At 46.2% G+C, this 26,653-nt stretch overlaps 1 protein-coding gene across 1 annotated transcript in view; it reads left to right on the top strand.

Annotated features, from left to right (window-relative positions):
• Positions 1–26,653, top strand: part of LOC144761746 (sodium-dependent glucose transporter 1-like) — a 408,550-nt gene that overhangs the window by 252,083 nt on the left and 129,814 nt on the right. The window contains exon 2 of the mRNA XM_078646994.1: positions 7,379–7,547. Within this exon, the coding sequence (XP_078503120.1) occupies positions 7,379–7,547 (169 nt within the window). The remainder of the gene's footprint in view (positions 1–7,378; positions 7,548–26,653) is intronic.

Below are 26,653 nucleotides of genomic sequence, written 5' to 3'. Positions count from 1 at the left end.
ATGGGCCCCAAATATTGGCCTCTTCCCGAAATAGATTCCCGGGAATTTTGTCAAGTCCAGGGGCCTTTTCAAAGGGAAGCTTCCCAATGGAACTTAAAACCTCAGTCAAGGTGAACCAGTCAGGAACTTCTGTAGGATTCTCCATGGGAGTTGGCGGGGTGTCATCTATGGGCTCCATGGAATCCTGGGTGGAATACAGTGATTGAAAATGGAGTCTCCAAGCTTCTGCAGCCATATTTGTCTCAGTAGGTGAGCTCCCTGTGGAACTACCTGTTCTGACCAGGGACCAAAACTCCCTCATGTCTCTGTTAGTAAGGGCCTGTTTAATCGCATCCCATCTTTCGGACTCCCACTTTTCTTTGGCCAACTTTCTATAGAGAACTCTCCTGGTTTTTATCAGCGGTCTGTCTTTGATTTTTATGGCATCAATAAGGGCACTTTTTGCCATACGGCAAGAGTTGTTGTACCAGATCAGATTCAGGGACCTTTCGCCCTTAGAGTGCATCAAGGGATTGAAAATGTTGGTTAAACTAGTGATCAGGGCCGAATGGACATCCATAATTTGGGTAATGGAATCGGGAGAGTTAAGTCTCTGCGCTGCTGTTTCCAGAGCCAACAAAGGGGAAATAATTAGGGAATAGAGGGTAGCCACCTTACCTGGTGACTTCTTCAATATATCAGACCTAATTCTCCTTTTGCTGCTATGCAAGGATAGGGTGGAATCAGAACGGGGGCCATTAGCAGGAAGACCATGAAGGTCTGGGAGCTTGAGGTCAAGAACCAGAGCGTTATGGTCGCTATCATGCCTTGGGAGAACAGCAAAGTCAATCACCCATTGCCATATGCCCACTTCTACTAGGATGTAGTCGAGCAGAGATGATTGGCCAGATCTATTAAATGTATGATTACGTGGTTGGTCTGACTTGGTACGCCCATTACAAGCCCCCAGTGCGTTTGTTAGTGTAATTGCATTTAACTGTAAAACAAGGGGGGTCCAAGCTCTAACCGGGGTAATTTGCAGGACAGAAATTAGCCAGAGAGAGTCCTCAGCGGTAAGCAGAGGATCAGTGGGAAAAGCTAGAGGCTCAAATTGACAATTAAAATCACCTCCTATCACTATCCTCGTGTTCGATGGAACCTGATCAATTAGTGTAGAAAGGATGCCTATGGTCTTTGATTCCTGTCCAGTGATAACCGGACGGGAATAGATATTAATGAAACCAATCTTAATCAAGGCACTAAGGGTAAGAATGGTGCACTGGATATCATCTGAGGAGGCGTCCAACAGTTCAACAGTGCAGTCCAGATGGGTAGCAACCCAAGGGCCTAGCCCCCCGAAGGTCTGCCCCTACCTTCCATAGTGGCTAACACATCAAATGTTGCAAAGCCCCTCATAACGTTATCCTTTCTAGCCCAAGGCTCCTGAAACATGCATACATCATAGTTTTGTACGAATTGCATCCAATCAGGGTTAAGGAGTTTGTTTTTAATCCCAGCAATATTCCACGACAACACCCTCAACTGGAGACCCAGGCTCGCAGTATCAACTTGCACTTGCCCCGAGGGGTTCCGGGCTAGTAAGGGCGCCAGCTCTTTTTCTGCATCTATAGTTCCTACCTGCATTATAAAACTATTTTTGGGCGCAGATGTAGTTATGGGTTCGGGAGAGTGGGTATCTAAATTTGCTACTACTCCTGATAGGACACCCACGAGGCCTAGTAGTCCCAGCTGAGATTCATACTGGGGCACCTGGTGTACTGTACAATCAACATAAGAAGGAGGGCCGGGCATTCCTGATTTGCAATGCTAGTATAGGACAGCTCAGATGCTTCCAATCAATGACTGGCAATTCAGGGAGTAAAACGATCCGGCCTTTCAGCTCTAGCTCACTGGAGGGTCGGGGAGTCCTGACCCACCTGTACAGCAGGATCCCAGCTGACTTCCTCCCCCTCCCTACCAAAACTTCGCTAACCATTTGGTACAGTAGCCTGAGGTCAATAATATGGTATCTGAAATTTACTTGAGAGACCCCCTGTGGGCTTGCACCTTGATCCCAGAAGTTAACGGGCTCAAAGGCTTCAAACACTGGGACACCATTGGACTGTCTAAAATCGGTGTTGTGTGGATCACCGTTCTTTAGCCCACTCTGCCACCCCAGTTCAAACATGGTCATATGCAAATCAGTCTGCGGCGTTCAATTGCCTGATTGATGATCACAATCGTGAGGGCCAAAGTGTATTTTAAGAAAACCTCACTACAGGAGGATCACGTTTAAGCCCACTTTCCTCGACAGCTGGTATGACTCAAGAAAGCTGCTAGAGGTCGCTACAGAACAAAGTGTCCAACAGTGGTGTGGTGACAAGGTGTGTTGCCCTGATGAATCTGCCGTTACTTTTGAGGCAGAGAAACATGTTGGCGATAGGTAATGGTATGCGATGTTAGCTACCAGCCTTTTTAATTCGACAGTCCACGCCTAAAATTAGGAATAAAAGGTTGCGAATAGGTGTGCCTGTTGATTTTAATCACACTGCATTGTCACTAGCAGTTCCAACGGTTCTGCTTTAGCGCATTTTCACTTTTTTGGGTCCTGTTTGGACACATTTTTCTTCTTTTGTTGAAGTGAATGACGACCAGTGATGAGAAAAGGGGCCCAGTCTGGTGAGAATTTGCCAGTTACCCCGAGGGTGGTGTTCCCGTGAGGTGTCGCTCTCTTCGCTACACATTTTTTGGGCAGATGATTTTTGTGCAGAATTTGCTTTAACACATTGTCAATAGTATTTGGTGTATGCACTACTTAGACTGAATTTTCAGTCATTTTGTGGCGTTCCGTGCGACTGTCAAGAGATGTTAATCAATATACCAAATCTTCTTCCCCGTTTTTTATAAAGAATATCGTTTTTTCTAAAAAATAGTTTAGGTGTTGGACGCATTGCAGTAGATACCCATGAAAAAATGATAGCTAAGAGGGTAATGCCAAGGCAAACACTCATATGAGACTGATCTGTTGCATGGCACACTGACATGATCTGCGTCCACAAGACAGGGTTTCATTGGTATTGATGTTTTTTGAGTGAAGGGCAACCCTGTTCTTTCTTTTCCCTCTGAGCTCCTTTTTGTGATAGACTGCATTCCAACATAACAGCAGCTGTAAGATACACAAAAGAGGGGAAAGTTACAGAGTTTTTAAGTGTTCTAGTGGGGTTAGACAAGGTTGCATTTTAGCGCCATTCTTGTTTATTATATATATTAATGGGCTCGATGCCAACTTGCGTAACATCGAGGCTAATATACCTAGAATAGGTGATGGAACAGTTCCGGTTCTGCTGTACGCAGACAATGCGGTGCTTCTTGCCCGTACCCCACATAGTTTGCAGCGTTTAATAGAGGGCTTTGTGAAATTCATGGATCACTTGGACATGTCCTCTAATCTTACAAAATCATATGTAATGGAGATGGGAAAGAAGCCTAGTAAAAAATATAAATACACCATAGGCTCATACACCTTAGGCAAAGCCCCAGCCTTTGCCTATTTGGGTATGTTTTTTGACAATCACCTGAACTTCAAACATTTAATAGAGGAAAAGTGTCTGACTTTGAACAAGTCCATGGGTTCAATTGCAAATTATGCTTAAAGTCTGGGGTGTTGGACACCAGGCTTGATTTTAAAATTATATAACTCCATCTGTTGTGCTAAAGTCTTGTATGGGAGCGAGGTGTGGGGATTTGTTAAGCCCACCAAATTGTAAAGGGGAGAGAATAAATATCTGAGGCGGATGCTGAAGGTCCCACATAGTACGCCCGCATACTGTGCGCATGAGGAATTGCAGGTTAGGTATATATCAGATAGTGTGGGAGTGAAGCCCCTAGTATGTTGGTTGACGATTTGGATCAATGCAGAGGTGGGTCTGACAAGGCTGGTAGTGCGGGATTGTCTCTCCCTGGAGTATGCGTGGAAAAGCCCACGGTTGAAATACGTTAGGGATTTCTTTGTTAACTTAGGGCACACAGATCTGTTTGACAAACCAGAGACAATAAGATCAAAAGACAAAGGTGATATTAAAGCGCTGTACCTAAAGTTTGCTATGGCGCAGCACGAAATAGTCGAATTGGGGAAACATTCAGTGAGAGATCATATCTTAGTTAAAACATCACAGGGCATAGAATACATATTTAATACTAATGACAAGTGTCCAAGACCGATTTTTGATCACCCTCTTTAGATTAAATTGCATCCATCATTTATTGGCAGTACCGGCAGGTTTTATTATAAATTTAGAGGAGAGAGGGCCCTGCGGCTGCGACAATAGGTCTCCGCAGGACACCCTTCATTTAGTTTTACTCTGCCAGTTTTACGCCTTTTCCAGGAAATTGTTTCTGAAGGGCCTGTTACGGAAAGCTCGATTCAGGCAGGCCCGGGTAGCTTTGTTGTTTTTAAAAATGTCAACTGATGTTTTTACTCTCTATTGTGTGATAAACTTTTTAAAGCTACAAATAACAAGGGGGGGATTGAGCATATGACGGAGTTTTATTTCCCTGTTAACACACAGTAAATTATGGAATCATGCAAATGATATTTGATTTTAGCTTATTTTAGTCAAACGTATTCCTGTGAAACATTTGTAATGATTGTTATTTATATGCTTTTATGGTTTGTGTATCAAATTGAATAAAGTTATTATTATTATAATTATAATTATTATTATTATTATTAAATCCGTAACACACATTCTCACTGTACATAATTCCAATACACTTAATATGATTTAATTACTAGCTACACAATTCCAAACCAAACAATTCCAATACTACACATCTCTCTCTTACACTCTACCAACACTGTCATTTGTCCCCACACACCCACTGCAGCGCTCATCTCTCTCTCACACTTCCAGTACCCATTCTCATCTCGCATTACCACTGCCCTCTCTCATCCCTCCCTCACACTACCTGTCTCCTCTCTATCCCACCAACTCACACATGCTACCTTCATGTACTTGCTCACGCTGTGCACTACTCCACCTCTCACCTCCCTCCCTTGTAGGTGCCCCTTCCACTTGTCCCTCTATCTCTCTCTCACATACTCTCTCCCACCCATCTCTCTCGCTCTCTCACGCCCTATTCCCGCCTCTCTCATATGGTTAACTTAAGGTCTTCAAGACCAGTTTCTGGTTCTGCATACACAACACCTCCCTCATTATTCATCTGCGGCCTGCTCTCGCCTTTTTTCTATGTCTCATCCACTATTTCTGCTCCTCTGTCTCAAGTTCAATGACCGCTTCCTACACAAACTACCTATCCCTCACATTCTTCTTTCTATCAATTCTCTGCAGCTCTCACCACTATCTATTCGTTCGCGTGCCTCAATGAACTCTTGATAATTATATTGGATTGGATGTTTTATTTATCAGCCGATTCCCTTCTGCTGCTATTTCTATTTGCACTTTGCACTTCGTCACTTTATTAAATGATGGTGCTATATAAACAACTTGAAACATCCCTGCTGGTATGAAAACTATTTGTACTCTGTACTTTGGCATTTTATCTTCTGATGATGCTATATTTATAATTTGCTATATTTGTGATAATTTTTATATGTGTGAAATGATTAATTTTGTGAGAATTGTTTGTGCTTTTATGGATTGTGTATGTCCGAATAAAGATTTTGAATTGAAATATTCACCATACCACATAATTCCACTACACAAATACAACACACAACACACAATTGCACACTACACAATTCCACAACTAACAATTCCAATACAACCCACATAATTCCACTCCACACCACACCTCATACATACACTATATTCAAGAACAAAACACATAGGTAAAAACATTAATTTACAACGCCAGTAGCTCTAACTCTCACAAATGCAAGACCTATTGAATTGCAAATGCTTGTTTTTTTATAATTACGAGATGGTCGCATTGTATGCATGCTAGGTGCCCATCTTGGAATTATTATTTTTTCAAAACATCTTTTTAGTGGCATTTTGAATATTACAAACATTTTGAAAGATTGTGCTTCCGCATATCGTATTATTATACCGAGCGTTATTTCTAACCCCCCCCCCCCCCACTTTTCTCCCTCCCTCCGGCATCTGCTGCACTTGCAGTGATTGCTCACCCTTATTTTTTCTCAGTCTTGCTGGCAAGATTACACTATTGACTTTGCCAATGCTTGTGATGAAAATCACAAAGCACTGGCAAAGTCAAAAGCATGAGAGCAGCAGGGCCACATCCTGCAGGGGTGTACAGACACCGTGGGGCCGATTCACAGAACTAGCTTACGACAAAATTCTAAATTTAATACTTTTGGTATTCACTGAAGGCATCTAGTAGTCTTAAATTAGGATTTTTTCTTAAATTAGGATTTTGTCTTAAATTACGATTTTGTCTTAAATTGGGATTTTGTCTTAAATTAGGATTTTGTCTTGAATTACAATTTTGTCTTAAATTACGATTGTGTCTTTAGTTAAGATTTTGCCTTAAGTTAAACTTAATACAAACTTAAGTAAAACTTAATTTTTATTTAAGACAAAATCGTAATTTAAGACAAAATCGTAATTTAAGACAAAATTGTAATTTAGGACAAAATCCTAATTTAAGACAAAATCATAATTTAAGACAAAATCATAATTTAAGACAGAATCCTAATTTAAGACAAAATCTGAATTTGAGACAAAATCCGAATTTAAGACAAAATCCGAATTTAAGACTACTAAATGCCTTCTGTGAATACCAAAAGTAGAAAGTTTAGGATTTAGTCATAAATTAGTTCTGTGAATCGGGCCCGAGACCATACATGCCAATTAACCAGATACAGGTGGGAGATCCCCGATTTTTTTAAAGCCAAAAATGGCTTCATTTTGACTCTCCTTCAATGGGGAAAATACATTCTCCCGATTATTATTTGTTTTAATCTCCCTCTGTCCCCTTCTAAAATGTTGGCATGGACACGAGAGGGCTTCTGGTGGCCCAATAGAGGTTACTACTTAAAGCCCATCCAAGCAATGACAACTCTTAAAAAATGGCAGCATACGATAGCCTCCAAAAGCCAACTCTTGTTGGTATTATAAGTCTATGTTGCATATAGTGTAACATGAGGTCGATGGCAGACAGCTACAGCTGTGTAGTAGAGCTACTAGCTGTTTGATTTTAATACCTACAACCTAGAAATGCACAATTTATTCCATCTAAATTACCGCACAGGGCAGTTTTATACTTGCATTACTTATACATGCATTCTGCAGCTTTTAGACGGGGATGCGATTTCTCTGTTTACACATTTCTTGTATTAACATTTAAATGCATAGTACTTAGTGTAATTAAACTAGGATTTTAAATTGTTTTGTTTCCTTTTTTTCTCTTCTAGGGAATGGCCATTGCTGTCTTGGGTCCCACTTTTAAACAATTGTCTGAGAATGTGAATTCCAATGTGGCCAACATGTCCTACATTATTGTTGGCCGGTCATTGGGGTATCTTGGCGGTTCGATGATTGGAGGGATTCTTTTTGATTGCATGAATCAGCAACTTCTACTAGGTAAAAGCTACCTCAAAGTGTATATGTTTTTATATTGCGGGCGGTATTTTATCACTTGTGCATCCATGTCCAAAATAAGCCATACCCATGCTTGGAATGTATATTGCAAGTTGCCTTACAAGTCTTTTGCATGATAATTGCTGTGCTAGAAATGATGGCAAAATATTTTGTCCAGAGACTGTTCGAGTTAGCCATGTTGGAGTGTGAGCATATTTACTTGGATGCTAAGGGTATTTGTTCTTCTTCATGTAATTTCCATTGAAATCAATGGAAACTCCATGACGAGTTACCCTTGTCATTAGCATCCAAGTGGTTAAACATTGAATAACCTCGTTTAAAAATGCCAAATAGTTTTGGTGACTTGTGTACAGCTGTTTCTGTATTTGTTTGGATAAAAGGTGAGGATTTTTTTTTTTTTAAACATTTTATTGTTGCATCTATATTGGTATAATCACAAGATTGTACATTCGTCGGTGCAGCCTCAACATTCAGCTGCAGCCAACCCTTAACGCAACTTTCATTTTAATGAAATAACTTTCAACTGCAAGGTCATTGAGTGGAAGTGTGGCCCAATTCAAGCATTATATCGATAGTGTCATTAGAGGCAATAGAATAGTCAAGGCATCTGCATCACATTTTGCTCATCCACCATTTCAGCCCTGTGTGCACTAGAGCTCAGTGCCCCTCTTGACATCGCCCTTTGCCCCCTCCCGTCCCACCCCTACTCTGTATCGTCCTCTTCCCCCGAGCTGTCTACGTCCTCCTCTTCTGGCAGTGGGTCACATATATCCCCCCTATAAGTGTTCCAGGGCGACCAAATTTTGTTCCATTTACGTGGGTTCGTCCTCTGTTGATAGACCGCCCTCTCTACCATCATAAGCATGTCCATGTTTCTGCACCACTGTGCCAGGGTTGGTGTTTCGTGTGCCCCCCACTTCTGTGCTATGTCTCTCTTTGCTAGCATCATGTCTATGATTACCCATTTTCTTCCATGTGGAGTCAAGTTGTTCGGGCCCCATACATTCAGCAAACATACCCTCGGGTCTGGTGTGATTGGGATTTGTAAAGCCTGTGAGATCGGGCGTGTCACTCGCCGCCAGTAGTTCACCATGCTGGGGCAAGACCATAGGGTGTGGAACAGTGTGCCTTCCTCCCCGCAGTGTCTGAGGCAGTATGGGTCATCTGCTCTTTGGATTTTATGTAGAGTCGTGCGAGTGTAGTATACTCGGTGCAGTATTTTAAATTGAACCAGCCTATATCTCGCCGAGATGCCGGCTTCTCTAGGTGATGCCAGAGCTGCATTCCAGTTCGTTTCATCTAACTCCCCTACCTCGTTCTCCCACTTCTCTTTCAGTTTTTGCAACGGGTCGGGTAGATTGTTGACCAGTTTACGGTAGGTGAGGGAGGTGGCTCTGGCCTCCATGTAGTCCGTGAGTAGTCGGTCCTCTAACGGGGCCGACTCTGGAATAGTAGTACCTGGCTCTATCGCCGTCAGCAGTGCGTGTCGAATCTGTAGATAGCGGTACGTTTCAGTAAGGCCCATTTCATATTGTTCCCTCAACGTTTCGAAGGAGACTACCCCATTGGTCGTCCACATGTCCCCCACCGTAGAAATCCCGATGCTGTCCCACTGATCAAAACCTTTACTATGCCTCAAAGTACCCAGAGCTTTTGCATCCCACAAGGGTGTGAGTCGTGTAATCACTCCCTCCCACTTTAGTCGTGTTTGGGCTTTATGCCATATTATTACTGTGTGTTTGGTTGGGCCACTCAGTTTCGCCGTCAGGCCCTTGTTATAGAGTGGGGCTAGAAGGGTGTTTGTGCCTAGTTGACGTCTGTCTGATAAGTAAGCCGGGTCATCTTGTGGACTATGTATCCATTGATTGATCACCTTAAGATGGGCTGCCCAATAGTATAGTTCCAGATTGGGGAGAGCTATCCCTCCACTATACCAGTCTCTAATCAGTTTCGACTGGGCGACCCTAGCCGGTTTATTGCCCCACAGTAGACCAGACAGATGAGTTGACACTTGTCGGAAGAATGCTGGTGGGACCATCGCTGGCGTATTTTCCAGGACATATAAGAAGCGGGGCAATGCCAACATCTTGAAAAGTGCCGCTCTGCCTAGTAACGTCAATGGGGGGGTTTTCCAATGACGCACATCCGATTTCAACCTGTCGAGTAGCGGCCTAAGGTTCAATTCTTGGAATGTCGCGTGATCCCGTGTAATTTGGATCCCTAAGTATCTGAAGGAGACGGTCTCTAGTATCAACTGGCAATCATTACTCAGGGTCGGCGGTGTGCCGTGTAGCATATAAAGTACCGATTTTGACCAATTAATCCTGTATCCCGAGAATGTCCCATGCCTCTCACACAAAGCAAGCAATACCGGAATACCCGTTGTTAGATCTGTTAGGTAAATTAGCATGTCGTCGGCATATAACGACACCCTATCTTCCCAGTCTTCTCCCCACTGTATGCCACGCAGTAACCGGGTGGACCGAATGATAGTGGCTAAGGGCTCCAGCACTAAGGCGAACAATAACGGCGAGAGTGGGCACCCTTGTCTTGTGCCTCTCGCTAAGGGAATTTCTCTCGAGAGGTGGCCGTTCGCCGCCACTCTCGCAACCGGGCATGTGTACAAGAGCTTAACCCAAGTTATGAATTTCGGGCCAAAACCTAGATGTACCAGCACCGCAAATAGGTAGCGCCACTCCACCATGTCAAACGCCATTTTGGCGTCGAGCGAGAGTATCGCCGCTGGCTCCGACAACAGCGGGGCCCGCGCCAGTACCCCATGCAATCGTCTGAGATTCATCGCCGTACTCCTGTGAGGCATGAACCCCGACTGATCAGGATGAATTAGGTGTCGCAGATGGGGCAACAGTCTGTTGGCCAGCAATTTCGCCAAAATTTTACTTTCAGCGTTAAGGAGGGAGATTGGGCGGTAGGACCCGCATTCTTCCGGTGGCTTGCCGGGTTTCGGTATTGTTATTATGGTCGCCGCACGCTGGTCAGGCGGCAGCTGTCCCTGTTCCAGACAATCCTTAAACATGTGAAGTAGGGGCGTAGCGAGCGTCTCCGACATGGTTTTGTACCATTCGATTGGTATCCCGTTGGGGCCCAACGCTTTCCCAGAGTGCAGTGCCGCGATCGCCATCTGTATCTCCTCGACAGTCAGGTCAGTTTCCAACTCGTCTCTGTTTGCTTGCGACAAGACGCGAGTGGGTACCCCCGCGAGGGATGCTTCCGCCATCTCCCGCGTAACATCGAGTTCTGGGGAGTATACTGTTTGAAAATGGTCCGCCATGAGTTCAACTATCAGTGATGGACGGGTTTGTAGTACACCCGCAGGATCTCTCAATTGCAATATGGCCCTTTGTCCCCCCCGTTTTTTCTCTAACCAGGCCAGGAGCCTACCAGCTTTTTCCCCCATGTCGTATAACCTGTGTGCCGTCGTTGCTATGGAGTCCACTACCCTGTGACGGATATGGTCGGTGTGACGCTGTTGGCTCAGCCGGAGTGTATGCAGCGTGTCTCTCGTCGGGTCAAGCTCATGGGCTGCGTTGGCCCTGGCCAGTTTGTCTTCTAAGTCTAGTAATTCCTGTTTCTGTGTGTGCTTGTGGTTTGTGATAGTGGAGATAGCTTGTCCTCGAAGCACCGCTTTGTAGGCCTCCCATAGGATAGTGGGAGAGGCCACCGACCCCTCGTTTTCTGCGAAGTAGGACCTCGTACCCCTCTTCAGTGTTTTGGCCACTAGAGGCACTTTAAGGTATCCTGGGTAGATCGGGTAAATGCGTTTGCGGGTACGGTCAGGATTGGAAAGGACCAGTGTCACCGGGGAGTGGTCTGATATACCCCTGGGTTTAATTTGTACATCAGCTATCGTGAGACGTCCATGCCCTAGTGTTAGGAAATAATCGATCCGTGATAAACTATCATGGACCGCCGAGTGATATGTGTATTGCTGATCGTCCGGGTGGAACTGCCTCCAGAGGTCTACCAAGCCCTGAGCTTCCAAAAAGTCGTGCAGCCGGGAGGGCCCAGGAGACTGAGTTCGCCTCGGGAATCTATCGTGTGTGTTATGTGCCACTGCATTGAGGTCCCCACCTAAGATGAGGTCCCCCTCCGGCAGTTCCAGAAGGAATTTCCCTAATTCCGGAAGAGCGACCGTGTGAAGCGCTGGCGGAATATACACAGAGACTACATTTAGCTGTCTCCCCTCCCACTGCCCATGTGTCGCTGCAAAACGTCCCTGTGTGTCTGTCGCCGTGGATTGGACTATGAATCTGGAGGAATGGTGCATTAGAATTCCTGTACCACGGGCCCCCTTGGTGAATTCCGAGTGGACGATCATCCGGTAACCTTTCCTGTCCAGGGCCTGCGTTGCTGTGCCTGTTAAGTGCGTCTCTTGGAGCAGGACCAGGGCCGGACTCGATCGTCTTATACTCTGCATTACTAAGCCTCGTTTGACCTTGTCCCCCAGGCCCCTCACATTCCAGGTCATGAGGCTCAACGGAGTCACGTGGCCCATTATGGAGTCCCCCCCCCCTGTGTCAGCTCGTGTGACGTGTGCCATAGTGTCTGTGCTTGTGAGCACCAATGTGACGTAGCGACTGAGGTCTAATGAGTTGCCCGATACCTATTATACTACGCGTGCGTGCCATGTGATTCCACTCTTGACCATTGAAACCTTGTCTTAACTCCCAAACCACCCAACCCCCAACACCCCCCCTCCCTGCCCCCCTGCTAAACGGACCTGAAACTGCCCGCCCCCCAACTTAGCAGAGTGCCTGATCCCAACCCAAAAACACAGTACTTGCTCGCTGGGGTGAAGGACTCTCCGGAGTCGGCGGCCCCCTCTCTAGGACACGGGGGCTCTCCGCCCAGTGTCCATGGCGGCACTTCAGGTCAGCGTTGGCCGGGAAGGCCATCTCAGGAAGTTATTGATCTTCGTTATCTTCCGTTTCTGGAATGTCGTTCAGAGGCGATTGTGGTCCATTTCCTCCTCCGGGTGACTGGGAGCCCGGACGGGATCCACCAGTGCGATGCGTGTTCGACCTGGCCGAGCGGCGAGGTTGGCCCACTGGCCTCCAACCATCCAGCCATTCTGTCGCCACTTCCGGGTTGTCAAAAAACCATGTTTTGTTGTCTGCCACTATTCGCAGCTTGGCCGGAAAGAGCATTGAGTAGGGAATCTCTCTTGCCCTGAGTTCTTTTTTAACTTCAAAGAATGTTCTCCTCCTCCGTGCGACCTCCGCCGTATAGTCCGGAAAGAATGCCAGTGTGGAGTTCTGAATTCTAATGAGGGGAGAGTTCCTTGCTGCTTGGAGGATCGCATCCCTGTCCCTGAAGTTGAAGAGTCGCGCTATGATTGGCCGTGGGTTAGCGCCTGTTTTCGGGCGTCCCCCGGGGACTCGGTGCGCCCTTTCCACTGTAAAGAAGGCCGAGAGACCCTTGGGCTGGAGGCGTTGTTTGATTAGGTCTTCTACATATAAGTCCATTGCTCTCGTGTCCTCCGATTCTGGAACCCCTATTATAAGGACGTTGTTGCGCCTCGAGCGCCCTTCCTGGTCATCCAGCTTGTCACACAGTGCTTTATTTTCCTTTGAGATCCGTTCCACACTCAATTGCAGTTCAGAAACATCTTCCACCAACGACTTAGTCACTAGTTCCATCGTGTTCACTTTTTCCATCATTTTATGGAAGTCTGCACGTATTAGCGTGATTTCCGTGGAGATCGACCCCACTGTTGCTTGTACCTGGGTGAGGGCCCGCATCACATCGTCTAAGGTCGCTTTCTTGCCGCCTGTCGCATCCGTGGTCTTGCCCGACTGTGCCTTCGCGTCCGGCGGGGAGGAAGGGTTCTGGCCATAGGCGTATTTTTCGAGACGGGATTGTGCAGCTCCGCCTTTCGACCCCTTGCCGGCCATCCCAGTGGTCCCGTCCGTTACGCCTCGCAGGGGTTTCTTGTCGCGTAGAACGGCACCAGAGGTGTCGACTCCGTCGGGGAGCAGCTCCTGTAGACGCCGACCGTCACGTGCAGTGGGCTGGCTGGTCCCAATGTCTGCTGGGTGACTGAGTTCGTCCCCTTCTCACTGCCTAGCCACTGGCGGGTATGATCTGTGCCTTCTGCCTCTCCCAGCCGGTCGCCAATCCACAGTCTACTGAATGTTGCCTATGGTTCCGCTGTGTCCAGGTAACCCTGTATATTCCGGTGCGTGGTGCCCGCTGTGACAAGGATTAGTGTGAGGCAGCCCCCTCGGTCGTCTCCAGCGCATCGGTGGCGGGCGCCGCCCGCGGTTGTAGCAGTGTCTATGCCGGCGGCACACTGGTCTCAGCAGGGAATCACCAAAGAGTCTGCCTCATGAGGCATGTGCGTAGTATACCTCCAACGCCGTATGCAGGGGCTCTGTCACAGAGCAGCAGCGCCGAGGCGGGAGGCGCTATGTCCCGGCGCTGGAGTTCGCGCCCCCTCTCTACACCACTGCAACTGATGGGGTGCGGGTGCCTCGAGAAGACGGGTCCGGGATCGGGAGGCAGCGGACAGTAATTCTGGGCAGGCGCCGGCGGTCCACCTCCTGCAACTGCGCCCCCGCCCGGTGTGTGGCCTGGGAGTGGCGCCCTCTCTTACCGGGTATTCACCGGTCTATGCGACGACTTCCGCTGCCCTCTGCCGGTGTAATCGGGTCCCTTTTCGGCTGTTACTGGACACCCATCGTCTTCCTCCCTGGGTTTGGTCGTACTCCACACCCAAAATGGCGGTTTCAGCTCTCGAGGTCGCGGGATCTTCCACCTCCGGATGCTGACCGGGTGTGATCCCGAGTAGCCTGCAGGGATGTCTGGTCCACTGATCCCCGGCCCCTTAAGTCCAATGGCGATGCCGGATCGCCGAGTCCTCTGCCGTTTCGAGCTCGCCTTCGGACGGGCACTTCCGGTGCAGTCTCGCCCAGCCTGCCGCACTTCCCGTCAGTTAACCTCCGCTGGCAACTCCCCGGCTCCAACACCTCCTGGCGGCCCAAGCGGGCTGCGCTCTGAACCTCGCTTCCCGACGTCGGATTTCTGTTCCGTTTGTCCCCTTCCGTGCCGCCCGGTCCTGGGCGTCGGTACCGTCCCGCTGTGGAAAAGTAAATTTTGCTATGTTCTGTGTCCCTACGTGTCATCCATCATATGTTATCTGTGCATGATTAATATGCATATGTTATTCCCCATGTTCGATTAAAGACGCAATTATAGTTGTGTCCACCTTTAGTGTGTCAGTTTCCAGTTCTCGTGAATACTACGAATATCAGGCCTATGTAAAGCTACGTTGCCACGTTTCTCAGTGTGCACGTTATTCCATTGTAAAATCTCCGTTTCTAGGCCTCAAAAGGGCCTGGACACCAGATTCAGCTCCTGTCCCCTGAAGCCTCGCTGAGGAGCGATACAGCCCCCGCCTGTATCCTCGACCCTTCACTTACTTCCTGCCTCACAGTGCCCGGTTCAGCCTGGCTCTGCCTCTGAGTCTGCCAAGAGTATGTTATGATTCGAGTTATCAGTACAGCCCTCCTTCTCTGCATTCCTAAAGCTACTGAATCGCATCAATAGTTTCCGTCATTGTCTAGCCTCTACGTCTCCATGTAAGAGAAATACTGCATTTAATGGTCATTTAATATTCTTCATCACGCACTACATGTAGAATAATGCATGCTCCAGTCTTAGAGTCTGTTAGCTTTTCCCCTCCTGACTTCTAGTTTATATCAACATGTTCTCTAAACATCAGATACTAGATACTGCTTAGGTACATGTCGCCCTGACTCTCCAGACTTCAGTCTCTGCTCCTAGCACAGAGTTCATAGCCCCAGCTTCTCCTAGTAACACGTCATTGCCAGTTTGCGCGCACCATCAGGTTAGAGGTCCCGGCTCCTTAGGTAGCCCCCTCCATGGTTTCCACCCCATTTATGACATATTCTGTTACGTTTGCATCACATGTCTATGTATACGCCCTGTTACACCTCTTTTCACCCTTATCTTTCGCGACTGCTATGCGTCACGCCCATTGCTCCACCCACTGCTACGCCTATTGCAATGTAATGCTATGTGTTTGCGCTATGTATATATGCTCATGTACTGTTATTAAAAAGTTATCCCTTGTCCCGATCCTGCCCCCGGCAGCTGCCATCCTATTCCCGTGCAGGTTGTCCTGTTCCTGTCCGTATGCTGTATTAAACCTGCAAAACTCCTACTACCTCGAATCTTGACTCTTATTTATTGAGCTATCTGTTATTCATTTATGCATTCAAAAATAGGGTATTATTTATTTATTTACCACATAATGGCGCCCGAACAGGGACTTGCCCTTTCCCCACGCGCCGGTGAAGCCACGCCGGCCCCCTGACCCTCTGCAGCCGTGACGGAACCATACCGTGCACGTGCAGATATTTCTGCTTCAAGTATCCCTCAGGCCCACGGAGGAGACGGAGGAGGCGGTCCAGCATCCAGACGAGGCGGTGGAGGAACGCGGCGAGTCCCGACCAGAGCCCAAGCCGAGAGTCCAAGGTCCGAGGTATCCGCAGGTCCACCCGTAACTGAAGTCCGAAGGTCGTCGTCCGTCGTCGTAGCAGTCCAGTCCAGTCCGAGGCCTTCCGTTCTTGCTGCCCGGTGAGTACCGTTACTGGGGTAGTATCTAGACAGGGTCAATTTAATTGACTCTGGTCCGTGGGTTGGTGGTACACAGACCCACAAACGAAGTGTCCACTTCGGTGGATGCGGGTCCTGACGTGTCTCTTTATGAGACCGGTAAGTTTCGTACTGTTTCAGCAGTGCATCTAGTTTCTGTTCTAGTCAGTTCTGTTCTCGAGAAAATTCAGGTATTCTGTGTCCTGTATTCCAGGTTGTATTCTGTTCGAACTGTTATTCTGAATGTTCTTCATGTATCTTGATGTCGTGGTATGAGTGTGAAGTAGTTTTCGTGTTTATTGTGTAATTACGTATTGTGTCTCAGTTACAGTTCAGTCATGCCCTTGTTTTCTAAGTTACGTCAGTTAAAAACTAGAAAGGGTCTGCTGGAAGCAGCAGTTCCTGTCCCGCCTAGGGACAGTCCAGGTCATTTTATGTATCAGAAGCATGGCATAAGCGCCATATTGTATCTAGATTTATGGGTCGAGTATACCAAACAGTTAGAGGAAAAGTATAGATGGCCTGTGTCAGGCACATGGGATGCCGAGTGCATCATGAGAGTAGAAGAAGCATTATGGAAAAAGAAAGCCAGACAGTCACAGAAAGATGCCATCGAGTTATGGCGCAAAGAATCTCATAAAAGAACCAAAAAAGAAATCAGAAAGTCAGAATTAAGTAAAGAATCCTTGGAACGAGCCCAAGAAAGGGAATTAATCGAGATTGGTGAACAAGTTAAAACCGAACAGTCAGACAGACAGAGGCATGCTCTTATTAAGGGTATGTATCCTCTTCTTGCCGAGGGCCTGCCAAAAGCGACCCCGGAGGCATCCAGTAACTTTCCGCCACCATTAGTTCCGACCAAGCTACGTCACAAACCGACCGCAGCTGATATTTTCATTTCGTCCTATTTGGACGACACAGTCCCAGAATATGCAAATCCTGTTCGCGCTCCGCCAGTCCCTGTAAATCAGGCACTCCCCGTTTCTCCAGACACCGGGGTACCCCTTGCAGTACCTGTTACGGTCCCCCCGGTCCAGCCCGCCATACCAGTTCAGCCTGCATTTCAATTTCCTGCCACACTAGTACGAAGAGGATCAGTCGACGATTCTAGTTTAGGGGCCGCAGGAGGAGGTCCTCCTCAGACCCCGCCGCCACATAAGCGTTTAACGTCAGGCGAATTACATGCACAAGCGTCACAGCGTACGCCCAGACATCAGTCTGTAGCAGAAATAAGAAAAGCCCTTAATGAATGCGGCTATGATCCAGTCCCAGGCGAGGATAATATGGTTTTATATTCATTACGCGTAAGAAAGGTGGCCGAGTATCTAGTCACCCTACCGAATATGAAAGAAGATCTAGACAGAATATATCGTTTCATCCGTACAGGGGATGATCCAGAAAGCATTGGCGAAGTCATGTCTCAAAGGAAAGCCGAGATCCAGCTCATGATACTAAAGTTTTTGATTAATTGTTTAATAAGAGAACAAGATTACCCGTCCAAAGATCAAGCCGAAATGAGAACCTTGACAAAGTGGAGTGATAATATAGCCGAGGGTAAGCACAGGACCATCAGTGCTATGGAAAGTATGTACAAGAAAATCCGTAAAGAAATAATAAAGTTACACGAACAGCGTAAAGCAGCACAAGTAAGCGAGAAAGAAAGTAACTCTGATACTGAAGAGGTAGACGACGAGAATCCCGCCAGAATAGCGTATGTAGGAAAATCTAGATTTCCAGATCGCCATTTACGCCTAGAACACAAGTCAACTTTCCATCATCCAGCACCAGAACAAGGTTCTCTAGAACAAGTGTTTCAAGCTACCGATCACATTCTGAAATCACGAATCGGTTACAGTGAGTTAAGTACTATGCATGAACAAGAACTAGCCCGATCAGCAGTCCGATGGACTACTGATTCTACCACTTTTCCAGACGAAATAGTGGCACAAATGTTTCTGAAAATGCCCCCAGCCGAGCAACGACTGGCGGGTATGTATATGATTCAGCACCTCATTACATTGTATGAGGGTCAGCACTCTGATCCAGGCCCGTTACATGATATCCTGAACGAGTTACTCCAGTATAGATGGAAAGGTTTAGGTACCGATTTAATTAGTGTCATTCTAGAACAGCGTCACAAATATAGAACGTTTTTGAACCCGCATTTTGTTCATGTCTCACCCCCAGAAAGTAAACCATTTTACATAGAGAGACAGAATCCGTTACGAGAAGTCCACCCAGTTAGAGGAACGGGTGGCGAACTAGAACGAGTGTTTGTTTACACCCCGATCACAAAGATGGAACTCTTAGAGATGAAAAAATTAATTCCCTGTCATGATAAAGATCCAGCAGGGTTCCATCGAGAATTAAAAGACATGCTCCGTATGGGAGAATACACGTATCCAGATATAATTAAAATGTTAAAGGTTCTGCTGCCCGCAGGGGTGTATGAAAAGCTCAAGGAAAAAGAATGGGAGGTGGGAGAGAAAAAGATCGATTGGGCAGTTCTAGAAGCTGAAGATAAGGCACGAGTACCAGGTACCGGTCTTGGAGCGAAATGTAAAGAATTACCTGAATTATTGATTCAAGTTTTACCCAGATTGTTAACAACGAAAAAGGAAGACTGGGATGCAATCTCAGCCTGTAAACAGAAACAAGACGAAGACATTAGTGATTTTTATTCTAGATTTGAGAAATGTTTTAGCATCAACAGTGGCCTCAAGACAAGTAGTGAGTCATACCCTCACCTTTTTGTTACTAAATTAGTCGAGAATTCAAGTCCACAAATTAAGAATCGAGTTTTGAAAGTCGAAAGTACCTGGCAAGCTAATACCCCGTCCCAGATGTTACAGATGCTCCAATACCACCAGAATAGAATCAGAGAAGAGCAATAACACGAGAGAAAACGTATGAAAGACACGAAAATGAAAGTACTAGTTGCACAATCTGTTCCTCAAGACAGTCAGAAGAGGGGTCCGAATCAAGCCAGTCATCCTGCAGCTCCCGTTAAAGGGAACTGCAATTATTGTAAACAGCCAGGTCATTTTATAAACGAGTGTGCAGTTCTGAAACACAACATAGCTACTGGTAAGACTAAAGAAAGACCACGTCCGCCTAGACAAGAACAAGTTTCACAGATTCCTCAGCCACAGAATGCACCACAGACAGTTACAGCACCGCAGCCCATCGCTGCAACACAGCACGTTACACAGCAGATGTACCAGTATGCACAGTCTGAGTATCCAGAGTATCAGCCATATTCATGAAACAGCCTAGAGAGGGAGGTAGGCTTGCCTCTCATCGAGATACCTGTAGATCAAGAAGGTCCCTATGTTCACAGTCAAGTATTAGGGAAAGACAGAAAGTTTCTGATTGATACAGGGGCAAGTAGGACCACTATTAGCCACGCCGAAGTTCCAGGGGCTCCGCTCTCAGGCTCAAGAAATGTTTCCCTTGGATTTTCAGGAAAACCCATTGTAAATGAAATATCAAAGCCAGTTACTCTAGAAGTAGGTCCATTGTCCCGTACTACTGATCTGTTACTTACTAAGTCATGTCCAGAGAATCTATTAGGTATTAAAACACTGAAAGAGTTAGGTGCAGTTATATGCTGTTCCCCAGAGGGAATACGTCTGTTCCTGCGTGACTTTAAGGGTCACTATGTATTACGAGATTTTGATCCCAGATTGTCCAATGTTCCGCAGCATCTATGGGCACAAGGTCCAACTGATGTTGGTTATATGCAAATCACACCCCATCGTGTGACTCTCAAGCCAGGTGTAGTGTTACCACGAATCAGACAGTATAGATTGCCACCGGAGGCTGTAGCAGCCTTATCCAAAATTATTGACGAGCTCATCGCTCAAGGAGTGGTTGTAGAAACTGACTCCAATGTATGCAATTCTCCGATCATTCCAGTCATGAAACGTACTAATCCAAATGCACCCCCAGTATATCGATTAGTGATTGACCTACGAGAGCTTAATAAATGTATTATTCCCCAGTACCCAGTTGTCCCAGATATCTCTTCCCTATTAACAGCCATTGATTCAGAAGCCTCATTTTTTACTGTAATCGACCTCAAGAATGCATTTTTTAGTGTCCCCATTCATCCAGACAGCCAGTTCCTTTTCGGATTTTGTTTAAATGGAAGGAGCTATATGTTCACACGAGCTCCTCAAGGTTTCACAGAAAGTCCTAGTATTTACAGTCAAGCACTTAAGAGACAACTGGACAACATTCACATGCCAACTGACACTGCCCTGCTCCAGTATGTCGATGATCTATTGATCACAGCCCGTTCTGAACGTGCTTGCGAGCGAGCATCCCTCACAGTTCTGTATTTCATAGCCGAGATGGGGCACAAGGTGTCCCCTTCGAAGCTTCAATTCTGTGTCCAGCAAGTGGTCTACTTAGGACACTTACTGTCCAAGAGGGGTAGGCAGTTGACACCTGACCGTATCCAGTTAATAGCGAGTCTTCCTCAGCCCAAGACCCAGAAGGAGGTACGTGCTTTTATCGGCCTTACTTCTTACTGCCGACAATGGATTCCTCAGTATGCATTTCTAGCCAAGCCACTGATACAGTTAACGACACAGGAGGCAGCCGTATCGAATGTCCTCCCTTGGACATCTGAACATACACTCAGTTTCAATGAGTTAAAGAAAGCTTTATGTCAAGCTCCAGTTCTAGCTACACCAAACTACAGTAAGCCTTTTACACTTTTCGTCACAGAACGCGAAGGTACAGCATTATCTGTTCTCACACAAGATCAAGCAGGACAATACAAGCCTTGTGCTTATTTTTCGAGCACATCCAGTTAATAGCGAGTCTTCCTCAGCCCAAGACCCAGAAGGAGGTACGTGCTTTTATCGGCCTTACTTCTTACTGCCGACAATGGATTCCTCAGTATGCATTTCTAGCCAAGCCACTGATACAGTTAACGACACAGGAGGCAGCCGTATCGAATGTCCTCCCTTGGACATCTGAACATACACTCAGTTTCAATGAGTTAAAGAAAGCTTTATGTCAAGCTCCAGTTCTAGCTACACCAAACTACAGTAAGCCTTTTACACTTTTCGTCACAGAACGCGAAGGTACAGCATTATCTGTTCTCACACAAGATCAAGCAGGACAATACAAGCCTTGTGCTTATTTTTCGAGCACATTAGATCCTGTAGCCCAGGCTCTCCCTGCGTGCCTCAAGTCAGTTGCAGCCACAGCACTAGCTATCAGACAAAGTGATTCCATAGTATTAGGACACTCCCTGACAGTACAAGTTCCACACTCCGTGGAAGTTCTTTTAAACCGAACACAGACTCAGCACTTGACAATTGCACGTTTAACAGGTTATGAATTGACACTGTTTCAGCCACATATAGAAATCAGACGCTGCAACATCCTGAACCCTGCTACACTGTTACCATCAGTTACTTTAAGTCCGGACACACACGACTGTGTGGAAGTAGTTAATATTACGACAAAGCCAAGACAAGATCTGACAGATATTCCATTACCAGATCCCGACCTGACACTTTATGTGGATGGTTCATGTATGAGAACAAGTACAGGAGAACTAGTCGCCGCGTATGCAGTGACTACCGACACCGAAGTTATTAAGACACACCGTATTGACACCCTGTCCGCTCAAGCAGCAGAGCTAGTTGCTCTGACACAAGCCTGCATACACGCTAAGAACCGGAAAGTTAATGTTTACACAGATTCACGCTACGCATTTGGAGTCGTACACGACTTTGGAGTGCTCTGGCAGGAGAGAGGTTTCATGACTTCTCATGGAACCAAGATTCAGCATGGTCTCCTTATTCAAGCTCTGTTAGATGCAATACATTTACCGACATCCATTGCTATCATGAAATGCAAGGCACACACGAAAGTTACTGACATTATTTCCCAGGGTAACGATCTAGCAGATCGCACAGCCAAGCTTACAGCTCAGACTCCAGACATTCCAGTTAACATGACACACACTCCAGATCCGACTACATGTATGACAGTTAAGGACCCTACTCAAGATGTCATAGATATCCAGTTACATGCTACTCCCGAAGAAATCAAGAAATGGTCCGAACAAGGAGGGGTCCAGACAGATCAAGGATGGTTAACGAAAGGAAAAGCCACTTGGTTTCTCCCCGACTCTATGGTTCAAGTCATTATCAATACTGCACATAGTCCAGCACATTTAGGAGAAAAAGCTATGTTAGACAGTATCCAGAACATTTGGTTCAACAAGCATTTACGAGCTGCAGCCAAGCAGAAAGTCCGTACCTGTATGATATGTTGTCAGTTTAATCCAGGTAAAAGTGTCCCGGTGGAACAAGGTGGATTCCAACCTCCTGACCACCCTTTTGAAGTCCTCCAGATGGATTATATTCAGATGGAGCGATGTCGAGGTTTCAAGTATGTCCTTGTAGTTGTATGCGCTTTGTCCAGGTGGACAGAAGCATATCCAGTCCCAGATTACACAGCCGCGACCACTGCCAAGCAGTTGGTTCGTGAGTTCTTCCCCCGTTATGGACTCCCTAGGGTCGTATATTCTGATAACGGCCAGCCATTCTCCTCAGAGTTAATGAAGCATGTTTCCCTTTTGTTAGGGTACCAGTGGAAGTTCCATTGTGTACGCCACCCTGAAGCAGCAGGTCTCGTAGAGAGACATAACCAGACCCTGAAAATTCGCATCGCCAAAGTATGTAAAGAGAAAGGTGTGGACTGGCTAGTAGCTCTGCCAGTCGCTTTGTTCTATATGCGCATGGTCGCACATTCCAGATCAGGTCTGTCCCCGTATGAGGTCGTTTTCGGCCGCCCCCCTAACATGTGGGGTACACCCAGACCCCGAAGTATTACCGATGTTTCAAGTAATATGCTGACAGATTACCTAGCTTCCTTGATGTCTGCCCTCAACTCTTGTCGTTCACAGGTTGCCGCCGCATTTCCAGACAATACCGAGGTGGCACCGCATGAAATCGTTCCAGGATCCATGGTCCTGGTGCGAAATTTTGACCGCTCAAGTCCGCTAGAGCCTCGCTGGAAGGAGCCCCGACAGGTCCTCCTCGCCACCCGTACAGCCGTGAAGTTGGAGGGACGCAAAGGCTGGGTGCATCTTTCACATATAAAGAAATTTTATGGACTGAAACCGGTCTCAAAGAACATTTCCCAGGATTTGAAGGATTACCAAAGTACTATTCTTAAGGACTGTCCCGCAAAGAACAATGATACTGCACCCTCCCCGTTAGAGAAAACTCCACAGCAGGAGTATAAGTTGAAACTCCGGTCTAGTAAAATAAGTCAGCCAGTTTGATTGTCTAAGTCCTCCCCTAGGTGAAACGGTTAGACTGTTTCTGACATGTATAAAATAGACCCCCATAGTGAGAGAGTTAGTCAAAACTCAATCCGATGTATCGTTTTTCTATGTTTCATATTATTTCTCAGCATTATGATTTCCTGCACCAGTTATGCATTTTACCTGTATTTTCCAGTTTCTCATGTAAATAAGTCTGCTAATGTTACGGTGGAGCACACGTTTAGTGATCTGCCTCCTCATGAACTCTCTTACCGCCTCGCTATGCGAAATAATTCTTTCATCCGCATGTTACATTATTCACACCAGACCAGCAATGCCACTAATTGTTGGGTGTGTGGTCGACTCCCCCCTTTCCAGACACCGAAGGGAGTTCTGCCACTCTTTCCTTATCCTTTTTCACATAATGGTTCGTGTGGAGCATGGTCCACGTTAACGTCATCCTCAACAGATATGTCTTTTCTTAACAGTACATGTTTTCCAGACAAGCAAGGTCTCCCCCACAGAACCGGGTTAGATCTAGAAAATGAAGTGTATAATTTAGGTAATTATTCTTCGAATTTCATGGTCCTGAATGTTCAGTCTGATACTACTCCAGACTTACCTGCAATTTCAGTACTACCAGTCAAAGGCGAATTATGTGTCCGAAATAATGGTTCCGTACATGTAGGACATAGTGATTGTACTACTATTGTCAAGTATAGTGACAGTGGGAAATCTATTTTCAAAGCTTCACGTCATTCTTATTTTATTTGTGGTCAGACCGCATATGTTCGTCTGCCCCTCGATTGGGAGGGAACCTGTTACATTGCCTTCCTACTGCCACCTGTTTTTCTAGCCCCACCCGACTACCATAGGAATTCCCACCTAGTACATACAAGACACAAGAGAAACCTCCCGATTGTCGATTATACTGAAACTACTCTAGAACAATATATAGATATCAATAAAGGTGTCTTCCCTTATTTAGGTACAGTTGTGAATAGTAAACTGATACGTAGGTTAACCAGAACCCTTGAAGCAGTAGTAATTGAGACTACTTCTGCTCTAAGTAATTTAACCGAAGAACAATCCTTTATGAGAATTGTCGTGCTCCAGAATCGTCTCGTCCTTGACGTCATATTGGCCGATAGGGGCGGGGCCTGTAGAGTCATCGGATCTAGTTGCTGCATTTTCATTCCAAATAACGCGCCGTCTGTTTATTCAGCTATAACCAGACTTCATAAAATTGCCCATCTGTTACACCAAAATCCAGGCACCTGGACATGGTCCGGTTGGTTCTGGAATATAATTTCCGCCTGGGGATGGAAAGTCTTGTCCTTTCTAGGTATTGCAGTAGCGATCATATTTAGCTGCTGCCTCTGTATACAATGTGGCCCTGCGATTTGCGGCATTTGTGCTACCTCTTGTATTCCTAGTCCCAAGCCCCGTTCTAAAACCCGTTCCAAGAAAATTCGAGACGAGCAAATGATACTGTATGAAATGATAGATGGTATCATGAATATTGATGTTTGCTGATGGAAACGTAGTGACAAGGAGGGAATGTGGAAAAGTAAATTTTGCTATGTTCTGTGTCCCTACGTGTCATCCATCATATGTTATCTGTGCATGATTAATATGCATATGTTATTCCCCATGTTCGATTAAAGACGCAATTATAGTTGTGTCCACCTTTAGTATGTCAGTTTCCAGTTCTCGTGAATACTACGAATATCAGGCCTATGTAAAGCTACGTTGCCACGTTTCTCAGTGTGCACGTTATTCCATTGTAAAATCTCCGTTTCTAGGCCTCAAAAGGGCCTGGACACCAGATTCAGCTCCTGTCCCCTGAAGCCTCGCTGAGGAGCGATACAGCCCCCGCCTGTATCCTCGACCCTTCACTTACTTCCTGCCTCACAGTGCCCGGTTCAGCCTGGCTCTGCCTCTGAGTCTGCCAAGAGTATGTTATGATTCGAGTTATCAGTACAGCCCTCCTTCTCTGCATTCCTAAAGCTACTGAATCGCATCAATAGTTTCCGTCATTGTCTAGCCTCTACGTCTCCATGTAAGAGAAATACTGCATTTAATGGTCATTTAATATTCTTCATCACGCACTACATGTAGAATAATGCATGCTCCAGTCTTAGAGTCTGTTAGCTTTTCCCCTCCTGACTTCTAGTTTATATCAACATGTTCTCTAAACATCAGATACTAGATACTGCTTAGGTACATGTCGCCCTGACTCTCCAGACTTCAGTCTCTGCTCCTAGCACAGAGTTCATAGCCCCAGCTTCTCCTAGTAACACGTCATTGCCAGTTTGCGCGCACCATCAGGTTAGAGGTCCCGGCTCCTTAGGTAGCCCCCTCCATGGTTTCCACCCCATTTATGACATATTCTGTTACGTTTGCATCACATGTCTATGTATACGCCCTGTTACACCTCTTTTCACCCTTATCTTTCGCGACTGCTATGCGTCACGCCCATTGCTCCACCCACTGCTACGCCTATTGCAATGTAATGCTATGTGTTTGCGCTATGTATATATGCTCATGTACTGTTATTAAAAAGTTATCCCTTGTCCCGATCCTGCCCCCGGCAGCTGCCATCCTATTCCCGTGCAGGTTGTCCTGTTCCTGTCCGTATGCTGTATTAAACCTGCAAAACTCCTACTACCTCGAATCTTGACTCTTATTTATTGAGCTATCTGTTATTCATTTATGCATTCAAAAATAGGGTATTATTTATTTATTTACCACACCGCTGCAGATCCTAGTGTGATGGATCAATATGCGGATTTTACCGGAGGCCGCTTCAACTGCGGAGCTCGCCTATTATGCTGCCGCCATCTTCGGCTGCTAGCCACGCCCCCAAAGGTGAGGATTTTTATTTTTTTTGTAATTTGCTTGATGCCTGTCACAAACTGAAACGAAAAAATAAAATTGCCTATCCATCCCTCCCCTGAACTCTAATCATTCCCTCACACAGGCTTTTGAAACGTTATGAAGGTGGTTGTCTGATAATGTTTCGAGGTATTGGGTTGAGAGAAACAAGAACGTCTAGCAGGGATTTGTTTGCTTTTTTTTCTTTTTGTATTCTGCGTACTGCAGAATTTAATTGCTACTAGGCACTCGTAATTGAGATAAGGAGATAGTT

The sequence above is a fragment of the Lissotriton helveticus genome, chromosome 6 (assembly GCF_964261635.1).
Source record: "Lissotriton helveticus chromosome 6, aLisHel1.1, whole genome shotgun sequence".
Classification (NCBI taxonomy): Eukaryota; Metazoa; Chordata; class Amphibia; order Caudata; family Salamandridae; genus Lissotriton; species Lissotriton helveticus.
Note: the sequence above shows the minus strand (reverse complement) of the source record. Positions and strands in the feature narration are given on the sequence as shown.